The 15,309-nt window shown below is 36.6% G+C and overlaps 2 protein-coding genes across 7 annotated transcripts; both read right to left on the bottom strand.

Moving 5' to 3' along the window:
- Positions 1-86: 86 nt before the first annotated feature.
- On the bottom strand, positions 87-7,523 carry LOC308687577 (uncharacterized protein). Of its 4 annotated transcripts, none has more exons than XM_081360203.1 (8): positions 7,067-7,517; positions 6,843-6,937; positions 6,450-6,549; positions 6,242-6,345; positions 2,962-3,064; positions 2,412-2,488; positions 2,207-2,297; positions 87-1,917 (listed from the first exon to the last, which is right to left on the bottom strand). In XM_081360203.1, the coding sequence occupies exons 1-8, from the start codon at positions 7,350-7,352 to the stop codon at positions 1,019-1,021; spliced, it is 1,755 nt and encodes a 584-aa protein (XP_081216329.1). In that variant the 5' UTR covers positions 7,353-7,517; the 3' UTR covers positions 87-1,018. The 4 variants fall into 4 exon arrangements, with proteins under 4 accessions (XP_081216329.1, XP_081216326.1, XP_081216327.1 ...); XM_081360200.1 differs by having other exon boundaries at positions 93-1,917; positions 2,412-2,491; positions 2,962-3,067; positions 7,067-7,523; XM_081360201.1 differs by having other exon boundaries at positions 93-1,917; positions 2,962-3,067; positions 7,067-7,477.
- A 2,563-nt stretch (positions 7,524-10,086) lies between these two features.
- Positions 10,087-14,384, bottom strand: dok1a (docking protein 1a). Of its 3 annotated transcripts, none has more exons than XM_081360204.1 (5): positions 14,160-14,384; positions 12,899-13,198; positions 12,491-12,563; positions 12,111-12,283; positions 10,087-11,194 (listed from the first exon to the last, which is right to left on the bottom strand). In XM_081360204.1, the coding sequence occupies exons 1-5, from the start codon at positions 14,214-14,216 to the stop codon at positions 10,256-10,258; spliced, it is 1,542 nt and encodes a 513-aa protein (XP_081216330.1). In that variant the 5' UTR covers positions 14,217-14,384; the 3' UTR covers positions 10,087-10,255. The 3 variants fall into 3 exon arrangements, with proteins under 3 accessions (XP_081216330.1, XP_081216332.1, XP_081216331.1); XM_081360206.1 differs by lacking the exon at positions 14,160-14,384 and adding an exon at positions 13,435-13,626; XM_081360205.1 differs by lacking the exon at positions 14,160-14,384 and adding an exon at positions 13,341-13,424.
- Between the last annotated feature and the right edge of the window lie 925 nt (positions 14,385-15,309).

Raw genomic sequence — 15,309 nt, 5'->3', positions numbered from 1 at the left:
AGAGTCTCATGCTCTACCGACTGAGCTAGCCGGGCTGCTAACAAACAAATATTGATAACAAAATAACAAATTAGAAACACTATATTGTATTATTAAACGAACATTTAATTATATTCAATAACAATTCCTAAATAACTTAGACTATATAGCAGACTTCTTTGGACTGCCAAACCCGCTAATACAGAGCGGATAATGACAAAAAGTCATTTTATTACTAGTGCTCGTGCACCACCTGCTGTTCGCTGTCAGTATTACAATTCACGAGCATTCAACATTATTTAGAACCAATCGAAGTTGCTAACGTAAGCGTAAGTTAGTCACTGGTAACACCAACACATCTTAATCTTACTATTAATGTTTCGGTTAATATTTCTTACCCCCTTTAAATTTTAGATGTTATTTATTCCAGGAAAATTATAATTAGTGATGGGAAACCGAGGCTTTCTGAAGCGTTTGAGTCTTTCATTAAATTGTGCCGAAAAACGATTCATTACTCGAAGCTTTTAACACAGTGCGCATTAGCGACATCTGGTGGTCAGACTAGTTAGGACGATTAGGGCCCACGCACTTTAGGGGCCCCCAGAGATCGATTATATTAGTAGTAATGGGGCCCAACCTCATATTCTTTGATAGGGCCCAAAATTGCTGGCGGCGTCCCATAATTGATCAATGTTTTATGTTATAGGGAAGTATAGTGTTAAATCATTTAAATAAATAATGCCTCTATAATAATTTCCCTTTTTATGCATCTGGTGGGGTCGTGAAGCACCAATTTTTTCAAACCAGCTGTTCCGACCTTCTGATACTGCATGATGTTCGAAACTTCAAACGTCATCAATCACGTGGTATTGTGATTTCGATACAAGCATCGGTACAGTGTGTGAAAACTGCGTCGGAGCATCGAAGCCCCGGTATCAACCGTCCCATCATTAATTATAATGATTCCTTTGACATTCAAAAAACCACTGGATTCATAAGAATGCATAAGTTGGAAGCCCTGCATTGTCATCAGATGTGTTTAATTATATCCGACTCCTCCACAGGAGGCTGACTGCTGATGTGTCTTGAGGTTGCAGATCCAGGCGAATCGTTTCCCACAGCGGGAACAGATGAAGGGTTTCTCTCCTGTGTGAACTCTTTGGTGTTTCTTCAGGTTGCCTGCCTCTGTGAACAGCTTCCCACATGTATCACACCTAAAAGGCCTCTCCCCTGTGTGCACTCGCTGGTGTGCCACGACATTGGACAGCCCAGGGAATCCCTTTCCACAGTACTTACAAACGTAACTCTTCCGCCTACCTTTGTCCATGTGCTTTGGTAGATGCAGCCCAGCAAAAGAAGGCCCAGGCTGAGTTAAGCTGGACCTCATTTGGGGAATCACAGTGAAATATGAGGGGTTTGTTGTACTTGCGGTCTCTGTCTGAATCGTTTCGGGTCTACTGACGTGGCCTGATGCTTCAGTTTGGCTGTGTCTCAAAATGGCAGCTTGATTCCATCTTTCATCTTCTCTTATAGTTCCCTCTGCTGCACCTGCATTTCTAACAGCACGTGTTTGGGTAGATGGCGCTCCATCCCGTCCACCTTTGGAGCTTCTAACAGATGATACAGTGTCTGACTGAACCAGCATACAGTCTTGATCCTGGTCCGACTCTGTGTATGAGCAGGATGGATGTGTAGGCCAGTGTGTAAAGCTGGTTTTATGCTCTGCAGGTCTCTCAAAAAAGCAGCCTTTTCCTGACGTTTCAGTGGCTATCTTTTCATGGCTCTTGGGTGAAGTTCTGCTTTTCACCATGCCCTTGTGTGCGTGTCCTGAATCTGTGAGAGCTGCAGTTTCTCCTGTTGTTAGACCCTTGCTAGGTTGAACAACAAACTTGTGGTACCTGTGCTGTTGAGAACTACTTGGGCTGGACTCCACAGTACCTGAATGTAAATATGTTCATATATTGTCAGAGCATTTTTAATTTACAAATATTCTTAGCTCTAAATTCAAACTTTTTTCAACCTACAGTATTTAGTAAAATTGTTTAAAAAGTGTAGATAAAGTGTAAATCAATATGCATTGATGGGTTAAACCTTCATCTGCTTACTTCTATGTATGTATATATGTCTGTATCTTGTTGATGCCATGTTTACTTTATTATCTGCCTGTATAGCGACCTTGAGCTTGGGATAGGCGCTTGATAATTAAAACATATTATTATTTACTCACCCTGTATGTTTATCTGCAGTCCAGTGGATGGAGAAAAGTCGTTTTTCTGGCTTCTATCATCATTCAAATGGGAAAATTCCACGTCTATAGGCTGGAAACAATAAAAAACTACATTTAATTTTTCACACACTTACATAAAGTGTCTAAATTTTTTTCTATTTTTTTTTTTTTTTTTGCATTTTAAAAGAACAGTAAATAAACAAACCTTCTCTGTTCCAGGTGCAACAGTGCTTTTGGCTGGTGAGGTAGAAAGTCTCCCACTACAAATGTCTGTATTTGACTCTGCTGACCCAGAGGAAAAGAGAATGAATGTTAATTTTTTTTTATACAAGTTTCCAGACCAAAAGTATGTAGGCTAAATGTTAAAGGATTAGTTCACCCAAAAAAGAAAATTTCCTCTTCATACCAAATGTCTTGTTTGTATATATAGTAGTAGTAGCCAAAATTTAGTTTTTAATGACCCTACAAGTTTGATTAAATCATCAAAATGTGATAAAAAAAATAAATAAAATAACCTGCTACAGGTTTTACTCTGTGGCATCTTATAGGCCTACTATGTGCATAATTTTTATTTATTTTTTTTAAACCCTAACAGAAAAACATGCATTGACTGCAAAATTATAAATATTTAGTTGGTTCTCTCTTGTTTTTGCATGGGTTCATAATTTCTTTGTATAACAGCCTGGCCAAAAATTACATATTCTACCATTCACTTAAGCAGCAATTCAATGACTGCTTTTCGGCCCTCTACTCACCATCTTGCACAATTATGGCTTGCATCTGGCTTCTTTCCCACTGGTCATTTAGATCCTCCTTTATCACTATTGTTTCAGGTTCTCCATCTTCCACCTGTCCTTGCTGCTGAACACACGAAACAAGGTTTTGTGTTACAACATGACCCTGGCTGGCACATGCAACATAAAGGTTGTGTATACGTGTATAAAGCTTTCACCGTCTAAATTATGTATGAATTTCTTGTATATAAGGAGTTGTGAGGGTGCGTCAATGTTCCTAATATTAATAATTATAAACCGCTTTTCCTTAATTAAAAAACAAAAGTGGGAAAGTATTTATGCCACTGTTGAACAACCAGAGTATGATTTATTAATAGTATTTAACGATGGTTGTGTCCTTCAGTGTGGTATGTGGAAGTAATCATTCCATCTTTACATTAATCACAATTTCAGTTTTGTAAAAGGAAAAAAACATTATTATTTAAATGTCTTCCCTGTCCTGAACCTCCCTGCCTACGGTCATTAGTTTTTATAACACAAATAAGAGACAGGCATTGGTCTCAAAAACATACAAAGTGTTTTGTTGTTCTTCAAAAAACAAACACAAAATGAGTGCAGAAATGTTTATTTACACATGTCAAACAATTTTAATATACCCAAAAAAAAAAAAAAAAAAAATGCTTGGAATCATTTCGACTAAGTCTCTTCACTTTTTCTACAGAACACCACAGCACAGAGCTTTACTCTGAAATTGTTAATAATATAAAAACACTTTGACTCACATCGCTATTGATCAAAAACAATGTAAATCATGTAAGGGCTCGACATTAACGCTTGTCTGGAACAAGTGGATTTTTTTGAAGGGGCAAATGAAAGGATTTTACTTGCCCGACAGGACACGTAGCCTGTTTAAAACGTCAATAACAACCCCCCCCCCCAAAAAAAAAAAACTATGGAATCACCTAAACGCAAGAATTATTCTGATTTTATTTCATTTAGTGTAAAAGGCGATTGATGGTGGATAACTAATATGTAACGTACGTAATATAACGAGACAAAGGTTCTCGAGGAAAAAGAAACTCAGTTAACATACAGCGGTAAAACTTCAAAATGTGAGTTTTTATATTTTTAACATATTATGATACAGTTAAGCCACATCACACGACCAAGAGTGCAATTTTCCTGGACACCATCATACAACAGTTCAATAAACAAGTGGTTCGTATTAAAGGTCCCGTATTATGCCCCTTTTTCACAAGATGTAAAATAAGTCTGTGTAGTTAATAATAAATATGTGAAGTTTCAGCTCAAAATACCCAACAGATCATTTTTTACAGCATGTTTAAATTGTCATTTTTTGGGGCTCAGAAAAACGCGCTGTTTTAGTGTGTGCCCTTTAAATGCAAATAAGCTGCTGCTGGACGACACAGGGGGTGGAGCTTCACGAGCTCGCGCTCAGTCTCTCAGGACAATTTCATCTCACGGAATGATGATAATATCAGAAACTCTCAGTAACAGTGTTCAGTTCGAGTCGGACAATAATGCCTACAGAGTCAGAGTGCTGTATAGAGATGAAACAGGTATAGTTTAGTAGTTTAATTACGGTTATTATAACGTATTTGTCATCTGCTTGTATGTATCCATTATTTATTAATAGCCTACAAATCTGCTGTCTGAATGATGATCAAACATATACTGATGAGTCTAATAAAGTTTATTTTTATGTTTCGGCAGCGAAAATATTTCCAAACAAAGATCACAGCAGAACTACAGTGCATCTCACAGCAACACTCAGCCGTGTTTTCATTACTGAATCAGTGTTTTGAACGAATCTGTTGAGTCAGATTCAATGACCCATTCATAAACAACAGCCTCATTATTGAATGAATCAGACGTTTGAATGACTTGCTCATTAAAACGGTCACCTGCCGTCACCTACGGGTTTCTTATTATACCTGTTTCTAACATTTCTTGTATGTATATTTAAAATATTTTTAAAACAATTTCATAACATTGTTTAATGCAGTTGTAATTTTTCAGTGTAAATGATTTCATTTGATTGGTACCAGCCCTATTGTGTCGTATTATTCTAATTACATTTATTGATCAAATTTAAGAGTTTGAAATGAAAGATGATGCATAAATTTAACAAGATTAAGGGGAAAAAGGCCTTTATAAAGGTAAAAATAAAAGGTAAATATCAGAAATGCGCAGATTTAAATATGTCAAAGCTGATAGAACACTGATGAGAATATTGCTTGGGAATAAATTATCTTTTTTCCAGACAAGCAACTTTTTTTACTCAGACAAGTGAATGACTGATTTACTTGTCTGAAGGACAGGCACATGAAAAGGCATAATGTCGAGCCCTAATGCATAAAATTTAAATGCAAGTCTTTATCAAGAAAAGATATGATAGTGGTATAATACACACTCATAGTCACTGATCTTTCCAGTAATCTAGTGATCATTTATTGACTCCTAGAGAAAGCAGTTCTTCTGCAGTAAACATATCAGGATGGTTCTTCTGCTGGTGGTTTTTGAGGTTCCGTATCCAGGCAAATGTCTGCCCACACTGGTTACAACTATATGGTCGTTCTCCTGTGTGGACTTTTTGGTGCTTTCTCAGGTTTCCCGCCTCTGAGAATAACTTCCCACAGGTGTTACATTTGAACGGCTTCTCACCCGTGTGAATCCGCTGGTGGATCACCACCTTTTTGGGGCGGTTGAAAACTTTGCCACAGTATGTGCACGCAAAAAGTTTTTCGCGAGGACCTCTGTCATTTCTAGTCCGACCAACTCTCTGTTGGTTAAAAGTGACATCTCTGAAATTGTGGTAGCTGTCCGTGCCCTGTGTTTTTGAAGATGTCGATGCCACTGCTGCAAAGCCACTTGACACCAGAGGCGGATTGGAGGAAGGCAAGAGGACCATGCTATCCTGATGTTCCACCCTCCCGTATTGTGGATAAACACGTGGAGCTTGGCTTTTCCCTCGTGTTACTTTCCTAGCCCACACAGAAATCTCTTCCCCCTCCTCCGCAGAGTCAACCTCTATGATCTCTGAACGCTGTACAGAGGCAGTGGATTGGCTCTCAGTCAATCTTGCATTTTTCATGTACACGCAAGATCGCTGCCGCAAGTCTGCATTGTCATTCCCTTGCATTAAATAATCCCTCATAGGACTGGATTTTCCATTCAAATCACACTTTGCTTCAGCATGTAATTCTATGGGCTCTTGTGAAATCCCCTTAACACTCTCAAACTCTGGCTCAGATTTTAGCGCAGTGTCAGATCCACTGACCTCCAAAGTCGGTAGCTGCATCCCAGAGACTTGATCATCATCTTTCACCATCTGAACATCTCTAAAACCAGCTTCTCCAGTCTGTGGTGGAGTATTTGTAACTTCTGGAAGAAGAGAAATAGCGTCAAGTCAAGTTTTAAGATGGGTATTATTGTTGGTTACTCAACCTCATTTATAAAAGGAGGCTTATGTTCTTCCATCCACTCACCACCATCTCTGATGTACAATCTCTGCTGTGTTTGGTCCTCCTCAAACATCTCATCCTTTATCAGCACGGTGTTTACTTCTGATATTACGGCATCCCCTGTCTTTTGAAATGAAATTAAATGTTAAATAAATCTGTATATCTATCTATCTATCTATCTATCTATCTATCTATCTATCTATCATTAGTTTATATAACAGTTTATCTATCTATTGTTTAATTGTCTATAATAGTCAATCTATCTACACTTATTTGTCCATATAACAGTCTATCTATCGTTTATTTGTCTATGATAGACTATCTATTTGCTGTACAATTCGTGCTCATTATCAAATGTCACAGTAAAAACGTGCTAAATTAGTTATTGCGGTTATCATAAAGAGATAGCTTACCTACCATACTGTTACTTTCATTTCCAGCCTGCTGAGGAGTCGAGTCTGTCCCTCCACCTCTCCACAGTCCCGTGTTAAACTGAGCTCCATACAGGACGTCTGAATGTATGAAAACCGGAGAAACAACACAACACAGTGTACATTAACCACATAAGGCTTGATAGTTTATTTGGTGAGACAGATACACTAGACAGTAGAATTAGCAAGTGAGGTTTTATGGCAACACACCGTTAGATTGGTTCCTGTATTTCTCAGACAAAGCGGCGTTCACTTGTACTCGGTTAGTGCGATTCAGTGAACTCATCCTTCTCTCTGCAAACCCTCGTGCCATCTTAAGCTCCAGTATGTGAAGTTTTCTCTTCAGCGCTTTGTTTTCACGCTGACATTGAGTCATCTGTAAATTTATAATCGCGTAGTCGTCGTCAACGAGTTTACATATCTCAGCCACCGCAGCATTAGCCAGCACCTCCATAATGGAAGCTAACTGCGTGTGGAAAGCGATGCGATTCGACATGGTAAACGATTCAGCGTCCTACAGCACGTTTCAATAAACGTTCAGTGTTTTGAGGGCTGAATAAAAATGATTTAAAAAAAATCCGAAATTTAAAGAAAAATCTTCAAAACATCGTGAGAATAACAATCAGTTGCTCGGGTTTGACATCGTTCAGCATTTCCGGTCAGTAGTGATGACGTAAAAGCCATAAAGACTGTTTTACAGCGCACACCAATCTAGTGTCGACACTGCTTAATACATGTATGGGACATTCATCCAGAAACGTACATCTCCACTTATAAAAAATCTTGGGGAAAAAAATATCTTATTCTTAAATCTGAACGTTGAGTCATATGGAGGACATGTTCAACTATGAGAAACACATCATGCCATCTCAGCATGTTTTTATGATTGAATAAAATACGTTTTTAGACGCATTTCACCCCTAAAATATAAGGCCCTGCACAGACAAATTTGTATGTTAGAATGGTTTCCTAATGAATTTATTTTATACAAATAGCATTTTCTTATTGGGCACATGTCCCTGATTGTATCCAACATGGTTTTGTAATTCCTTTAAGAAATATAAGTAACTTTTCGGTCAACTGTAGAACACAAAATCACAGAATACCCACTCATATAGTTGTAAAATAACTACCTATATATAAATACATAGGAGACTGTATTGTATAAATACATAGGTTGTATAAATTGTATTTTACATAGGAGATTTTTATAGTGTATAATAAGGACCTAATTCATTAGAATATATTTGCAGTGTAATGTCTATTTTCAAATAACGTTTTACTATGGCATGCGTTAAATACATATTATATGCAATAAAAGTAATATAAAAAATAACAATAACATTCATTTGTAAGGCTGTGTGATAGGGCCTGACGGTCGGCCATTTTAAACTGCCATTACTCAGCCTGCTAGCATAAAAACTGTTAACATGCAAGCAAGGAATTTCAGTAACATTTTTTGACATTTTTTGGATTCTGTGATATTTTACCGTGACAGGGCCTGACCCTTTAGCTCGTCTTCCTAAAAAAACATACAAAAACAAGCTTAAAATTACCTGGGTCAAATGATGTCACTTCCTCTGAGTCATACCCTTAAAGGCATATTAAACATGGGGACAGTTGTAAAATAGAATTTATTTGTAGAATTTTTATATAATTTCATGTTTCTGATCAATTGATGTGAATGATAACAGCTTAAACTTGAAATATTTTTTATTCACTGTAACAATTCAAGGACAGCTAATGTACGTTTCTGGTAGAATGTCCCCCATAGTCTTAATACATTTGCTGAATTAATAAAACTGATCATTTTTTGGCTGCTCTGTCAGTTATGGTTTGGTTATTTTTGGCTAAACAGCTTTTAACCCTCAATTTCTGGATACAACTTTATTGGAGCGGATCAAATTGACCCACATTGGATTCAATATGATTCCCCAAAAATCACAATATAAAAAACAAAGAATCAGGTACAAACAGTAAACTTTTAATATCAACACTATCAGACTTATGATTTATAAAAATGTTTTAACCACTTTCAATAATATGCCAAGTAAGCTCACAACATCACAAATGAACAATTTGATATCGGGTTCATGGTTGTTAAGAAAATAAATAAATAGAAATGAGCTTATTTGTATCTGTGTATCTTTTTCATTACTAAAAATCTGTGGAAAAAGCTAATCTTTTACCTTCACAGTGTAACAAGAAACAAACATAACACAATTTTAACTCCATGCTGTATGTAAGGGCTCTTCAACTCCAATCCTGGTGGGGTCAGTATTCTGCAGACTTTAGTGCCAACCCCAATTTAATTTATCAATAATTTGTAAGTAATTCTGAACCCTGTGATATTAGTTTTATCGAGTGTGTTTCGTTTTGGATTTGTTAGAGTTAAACTCAGCAAGACACTACTATATTCCACAACACAGTGTATCCTGACTTTGCATGGATGTTCATGACCCCAAATGAGGAAAGGGCAACAAAATTTCATAGGTTAAATATTATTTTAGATAGATTGAAAATAAAAATTATAGCTAATTTCTACCATCTGTTTTTCAGTACTGAAAATAGTGTGGAAAAGCTCCTTTTTACCTTCACTGGGTAGTAAAAAAAGAAAAAAATCAACAAAAATCCAGGAAATGTTTTCATTTTACAGTTGCCTTGGAACATAAAAATATGTGGGTCAAAATGACCTGCGAACATCATGCGAATCATAATAGAAATTGTGTGTACACTACAAAACACATCAGTGTATCCTCACTCTGAATGCATGTTTATGACTCTAAATGAGAAAAAGTCACAAAGTGTTAAGAAAAAAAATCATAGGTTAACCGGTATTTCCGACAACTCAAAAGTCAAAATGGGTCAAAGTAATCCCCAACATCATACAAGGGTTAAAGGAGACTGTTAACTTCAAAATGAATAGTGTCTCAGTAATCTTTTATTAACTCTCATATAGTTCCAAACCTGTTTTCTAACTGGATCCCTGAATTTTCTATTTTTTTTACTGGTATGGTCTGGTCTGCTGAGATTTTAACCATGTGCTTGCTCATATGAAGCATATATATATATATATATATATATATATATATATATATATATATATATATATATATATATATATATATATACATATATACATATATACATATATATATATATATATACATATATATATATATATATATATATACACACACACACACACACAAAAAATTCAAAACAATTTTCAGTGTTACTCAATTAGAACATTTATTTTCAGTCATTATTCCACCATGTCCCGGTAGAATGGATTAATAAATTATGATATCAGTGGGGTGGGGTAGGGGAAAATACAATTTTAAATGTTAAAAATTAAAAGCTACATGTTTGTGAAAATATATTATATTACAGATTTAGTTAAATCATTCCAAGGTCCTCAGAGACAACGTCTCGTGTTTGACTTAGCTTCTTTTCTTCGAGAGCCTGAGGAGTTTTGGGTGGTTTGTTAACTTTGCTGTAGATGGGTTGGTTCTCATCAGTCATTTTGTTTTGTTGAGAGCTATTGTTTTGGGTTGCCTGTATAACCTCGGGTACACTATAAATGGGCTCCTCAATCCTCTGGTCAAGTTTTTTACTTAAGTTTAGTGCGACATGGTCATACACCTCAGCGTACACAGGTTCTTCCTGCGTGTCGTTGTCCAACGTTGTCTTGACGGCCTGACAGTCCGTCGTGTCAGTAGGGTTGGCATGGACACAATTGTTGGGTTTTGGGCGGATAATATCAGCAGGATCAGAATACACTGGTTCTGAATCATCCCTTTCAGGAGATGGGAGAGGATCTTTATGATGCGATGTGATGAGATCTGCTGGCTGTGATTCATGTCGGCCTAATATAATTACAGGATTTGAATACACAGGCTCAATCAAGCTAATACTGCCACTAGGATTTGAGTGTGTGCTTTTTGAGGAGCTTATGCAATCTGCAGGGTTTGCATATACAGCTTCGGTTGAGCCGATAGGACTCGCAGGTTTTGTATGCACAGGATTTGAGATGTTTGGGCCAAGAGCATCTGCTGGATCAGGGTACAAGGGCAGTTTTGAGTCAGAAAGCTGAGGGCTGTTGTTGCCCTCTGTATCAAGCAAAGGAAAACTTTCAGGGCGTTTGGGCAGGGGTGAGCGAGGAGAGCGAGAACGTGGAGAATGTGGCGATTGCCTGTCTCCAGTAACGGCAAGGCTCTTCTGTTGCCGAATAGCTGACTCAATAAGGCGGAGGATCTCTTCACTCTGCCTGGTCTCAAAGTTAAAGGTGCCAGGGCCTGATTCACAGCGCCTGCCTGCTTCTATAGAAAACACCATCTGGAGAGGAATAGACAGAACGTTGAAAATATTTGTATGCACTATTTGTACAAAAAATGTAATTTCAATAGAAAAATTATATAAAAATGGATGTTAATTGATTAACTTGATAAATTTATATACATATACTGTATGTATATATATATATATATATATATATATATATACATATACTGTATATATATATATATATATATATGTGTGTGTGTGTGTGTGTGTGTGTGTGTGTGTGTGTGTGTGTGTGTGTGTGTGTGAAAGGTATAAACACACACTGACAGACATATATTATCATATATATATACACACACACATATATATTATGTAAACAAACTTTTATGATAAATGTGATTAAATTGCAATTAATCGATTTGACATCACTAATTATAACGCATTAAAGTATTAAGTTGATTTATTTTAGTTTATAATATTCAGCAAGAGTATGTGTACCTTCATAGTAAATTACTGTTAAAATTATGTTGTTTTTTTGCTAGTAAAAAAAATGACTCGCCTTAAAATTTACACGGAAAAACATTAAAAAGATGCTTCACATGGAGCCAGCCCATCATGGGTTAAAAAAAAAATTGTTATGGGAAAAAATGAGAGGGATAGGATTTTTTTCCTCCCACTTCATATTATTTTCATCAGGAGTTTTGCAAACAAACAGAAATGCACCGAAATATATTTTTTCCTCCCGTCTCATTTTTTCCCCATCACTGTGCTCTGGGGCTCTGTATTAATATATGTATGGTTATAATTTGTACAATACACAGGATCACAATGCCGTCCTGTAGTAGGCCTACATTAAAACTTTTAGGCTGTATCACAGCTGCCAGCGTTTTGCCATGAATTTAACAGCATATTTTTTTTACACATCATCACGGTCCTGCACTTTATCAAGTCCATGGTTACAGCTGACCTTATCTCGGCCGTAGCGGCGCAGCAGCTTGTATGGCCACTCCATTACAGTCTTCCTGGTCTCCAGATCTTGTAGAACAAGTATGTCGTCACCAGCTTGCAGCCAGTACTGTCCTTTCAGGCCACAACGAACTGAAGACTCATTCTGCAGCACAACTACTTTGAACTCACTCACTAAAATTAAAGAGATATTGAGATTAGATGATCAGAATTAATCTTAAAGTGTGATTCATTTTTAACCTGGTAAAATAAAGAATGAATGAATGAAAATTCAGAGTTCAGAGATTATATAATCCATTTATGTTTTAAAGCAGGTCTGCATGAAGGTCCGAATTCAGGAACATGACAGCGAATTGTTCTGATACATTTGTGTGTACTCACGTTGTTCTCTGGACATGTAGATCTGATTGTCCTCCATAAGTGGTACCGGTTGTGGAGCACTTTTAGTGTGTTTCTATGACAGAAAAAAAATATGAATACATACACTACCGTTCAAAGGTTTAGGGTAGGTACGATTTTGATGTTTTTGAAAGAAGCCTCTTAGGCTCATCATGCCTGCAGTGCACTTACTTAATCAAAAACAGTGAGATTGTTAAATATTATTACAATTGAAAAGAACTGTTTAATAGATTTTAAAATGTCATTTATTTCTGGGATGGCAAAGATGAATTTTCAGCAGCCATTACTCCAGTCTATATTCAGAAATAATTTTGAATATGCTAATTTGGTGCTTCAGAAACATTTCTTTAAAACAGAATCTATATGCTTAAAAAAATCCCAAACCCTCACCTGAAAGGCAATGTTACATATTATGTCCACCCATTCTCCACAGCTTTCTCTCTCTGCTGCAAACACCAGCTTCTTGTCCTCAGTCTCCAAACAGAAGGCAGCCATGTTTTCCCCTGGACAAGCCTCTGCATGGGGAGGCAGCTTGACGACACTCACACAGTCAGCCAGACGTACAACTTTCCTCTCCGGGTGTCGTCTGACCACCACAGTTGACCGTTCGTGAACGGCTTCTGATAATTCTAACCGTGCAATGCCATGCCGACTAGCCGGATGAAGGGCCAACCAATATCGCTTCCACTTCTGTTAATAACAAACTAAATATTATTACTTAACCTATATTGATCATTTCCCTAATGCATTATTATGCAATATACTAAATGAAAGTTAAATTGTTTGACAAGATCCAGTCAGATGTATGCTCGTCATCAGGTGGAACTCGTACATTAGGTAATGAACACACCCCTGGACTCATGTAAAGAAACACTCATGTTGGAGGTACGGATGTAGATTACTCACTCAGCCAATCCCTCATTTACCTCACATGTGTGTTAAGTAGGGCCTGAGAATGCAGTACAACGTGAAGTGCACTTTCACAAGGGCGTGTTTTTCTGTCAAATGGAATGTGCCGTAGTATGAAAATCAAGATCGAGATGTGCGCTCCAAGTTTCAACTTGTAGTAGAGGCAGTTCCGTCTCATACCAGAACATAACTTACACCAGAGAATTCATGGTAAAACATGCGAGCTATAGCCTATATATGAAGAGTTCAGATGCAAAAGCCTCTAAGTGCCATCTGAAATTTTCTTCTAGAATGATGGCAATGCAAATGACCTATTAATTGTCATTTAAGTGAAATCACTTAACCTAAATATACAAGCTTTATAAAAATGATCATTCTAGAAGAAAATTTCAGATGGCACTTAGAGGCTTTTGCATCTGAACTCTCCATATATATATATATATATATATATATATATATATATATATATATATATATATATATATATATATATATATATATATATATATTTATTATTATTATTATTTGCCCTGCTTTATAAGTTTTTACAAACAAGAATATCAATATTAAGAGTGCATCATGCTAAACAGTTTCATAACTAGTCATAATCATTAAGACTAGTTTTTATTTAGATCAGCTCAGAACATTTTGTAGTTTTAGACTAGAGGTTGACAAACAAAAACAAACGTCTCCCGGTTTTCAACGGCACAAAATAAACGACAATGTTCCGATGATGTCTTACCTCACCATGTTTCTGATGTTGTAGGTAAACTTCACCTTGTTTCCCGCGTGTGTCCATGTCTATTTCCTTAACTCTGACAGCTCAAAAATTACTTTTACAGCACAATGTGTGACCTCTTAAAACTGTTAAGACATATTACCAAGCCCATTACATGGGGTAGAGTAAGGGCAAACTTAGACTCCTCCTCTTAAAGAAAAAAAAAAGGACAACCACTGTTTGATTTACAGCAATATTCACTTGATTTGTATATTAATTATACATTTGAATGTTTTTCTTATTTCCTCCTACATCTCCGTTCGGTCTAATCAAGGTAGCCAATAAATAAACATCAAACAGCTGGATAACCGTGGCACACATTTTAGTTGAAAATCCTTATAAAAAGTGTATGTATAGCCATGAGATAATAAAGGCTTAACTAAGATGTGTGCCATGGTTATCCAGCTTTTTAATATTTATACATTTATTAGACCGCAGAGATGTAAATGTTGAGGAAATAAGAACAACATTCAAATGTATAATTAAGACAAATCGAGTGAATATGTTTTTACTTTGTTGGACTATGTTGAACTCTTGACCATGAACCTTTACTGTAGGCCTACTCCACCATAAGCACTCTCTACAGTTGGGCATCAAGTAGCCTATAAATAAACATACAAATATGCTAGGTTTCACTATTTGAAATCATAAGCCCACATGGAATATAAAGAGAATTTAAGTACAAAGCCACCGTGCACATAAACAATTTTAGTAGGGTACAATCTCAACAAAACTAAACCTTTGATTAAAGAGCACATTTAAAAACAACACAAGTTGAACCAAACTGCTTTACAGTGTCCAAAGCAAATATCAGAACTATACATGCTCAGACTGGCACACAGACGTAAACTCATACAGCCTTATAGACAACATTATCTAATGTGTGTTAAAGTGAGCAACGGTCTAAAAACAGTTTGTCATTCATTCACATAAACACATCTTTCTCACTATTACTTATTGAAGGATCAAGTATGTACACGCCATCCTCCTCTCTGGCATCGTTCAATTGTTGCACCAGCAATTGAATGCCAGATTATTCGGACAGCAGGAATTACCAACAGCAGTGTGCCCAGGCTCTTGAACAGCACTTCATCCGGGCTGCTCCTCATATCTG

This window comes from Scardinius erythrophthalmus, assembly GCF_964197995.2.
Source record: "Scardinius erythrophthalmus genome assembly, chromosome: 3".
Lineage (NCBI taxonomy): Eukaryota > Metazoa > Chordata > Actinopteri > Cypriniformes > Leuciscidae > Scardinius > Scardinius erythrophthalmus.
This window is presented reverse-complemented; position numbering and strand designations above follow the sequence as displayed.

Coding starts and splice junctions, on each gene's coding strand:
- LOC308687577 (XM_081360200.1), bottom strand. CDS start 7,352: ATGTCGAATCGCATCGCTTTCCACACGCAGTTAGCTTCCATTATGGAG. Junction 6,346..6,449: donor ATTGTACATCAGAGATGGTG/GTGAGTGGATGG, acceptor CTCTTCTTCCAG/AAGTTACAAATACTCCACCA. Junction 1,918..2,206: donor ACTGCAGATAAACATACAGG/GTGAGTAAATAA, acceptor ATTTACATTCAG/GTACTGTGGAGTCCAGCCCA.
- dok1a (XM_081360204.1), bottom strand. CDS start 14,216: ATGGACACACGCGGGAAACAAGGTGAAGTTTACCTACAACATCAGAAA. Junction 12,564..12,898: donor TATGTAACATTGCCTTTCAG/GTGAGGGTTTGG, acceptor TTTCTGTCATAG/AAACACACTAAAAGTGCTCC. Junction 12,284..12,490: donor CTACATGTCCAGAGAACAAC/GTGAGTACACAC, acceptor CTTTAATTTTAG/TGAGTGAGTTCAAAGTAGTT.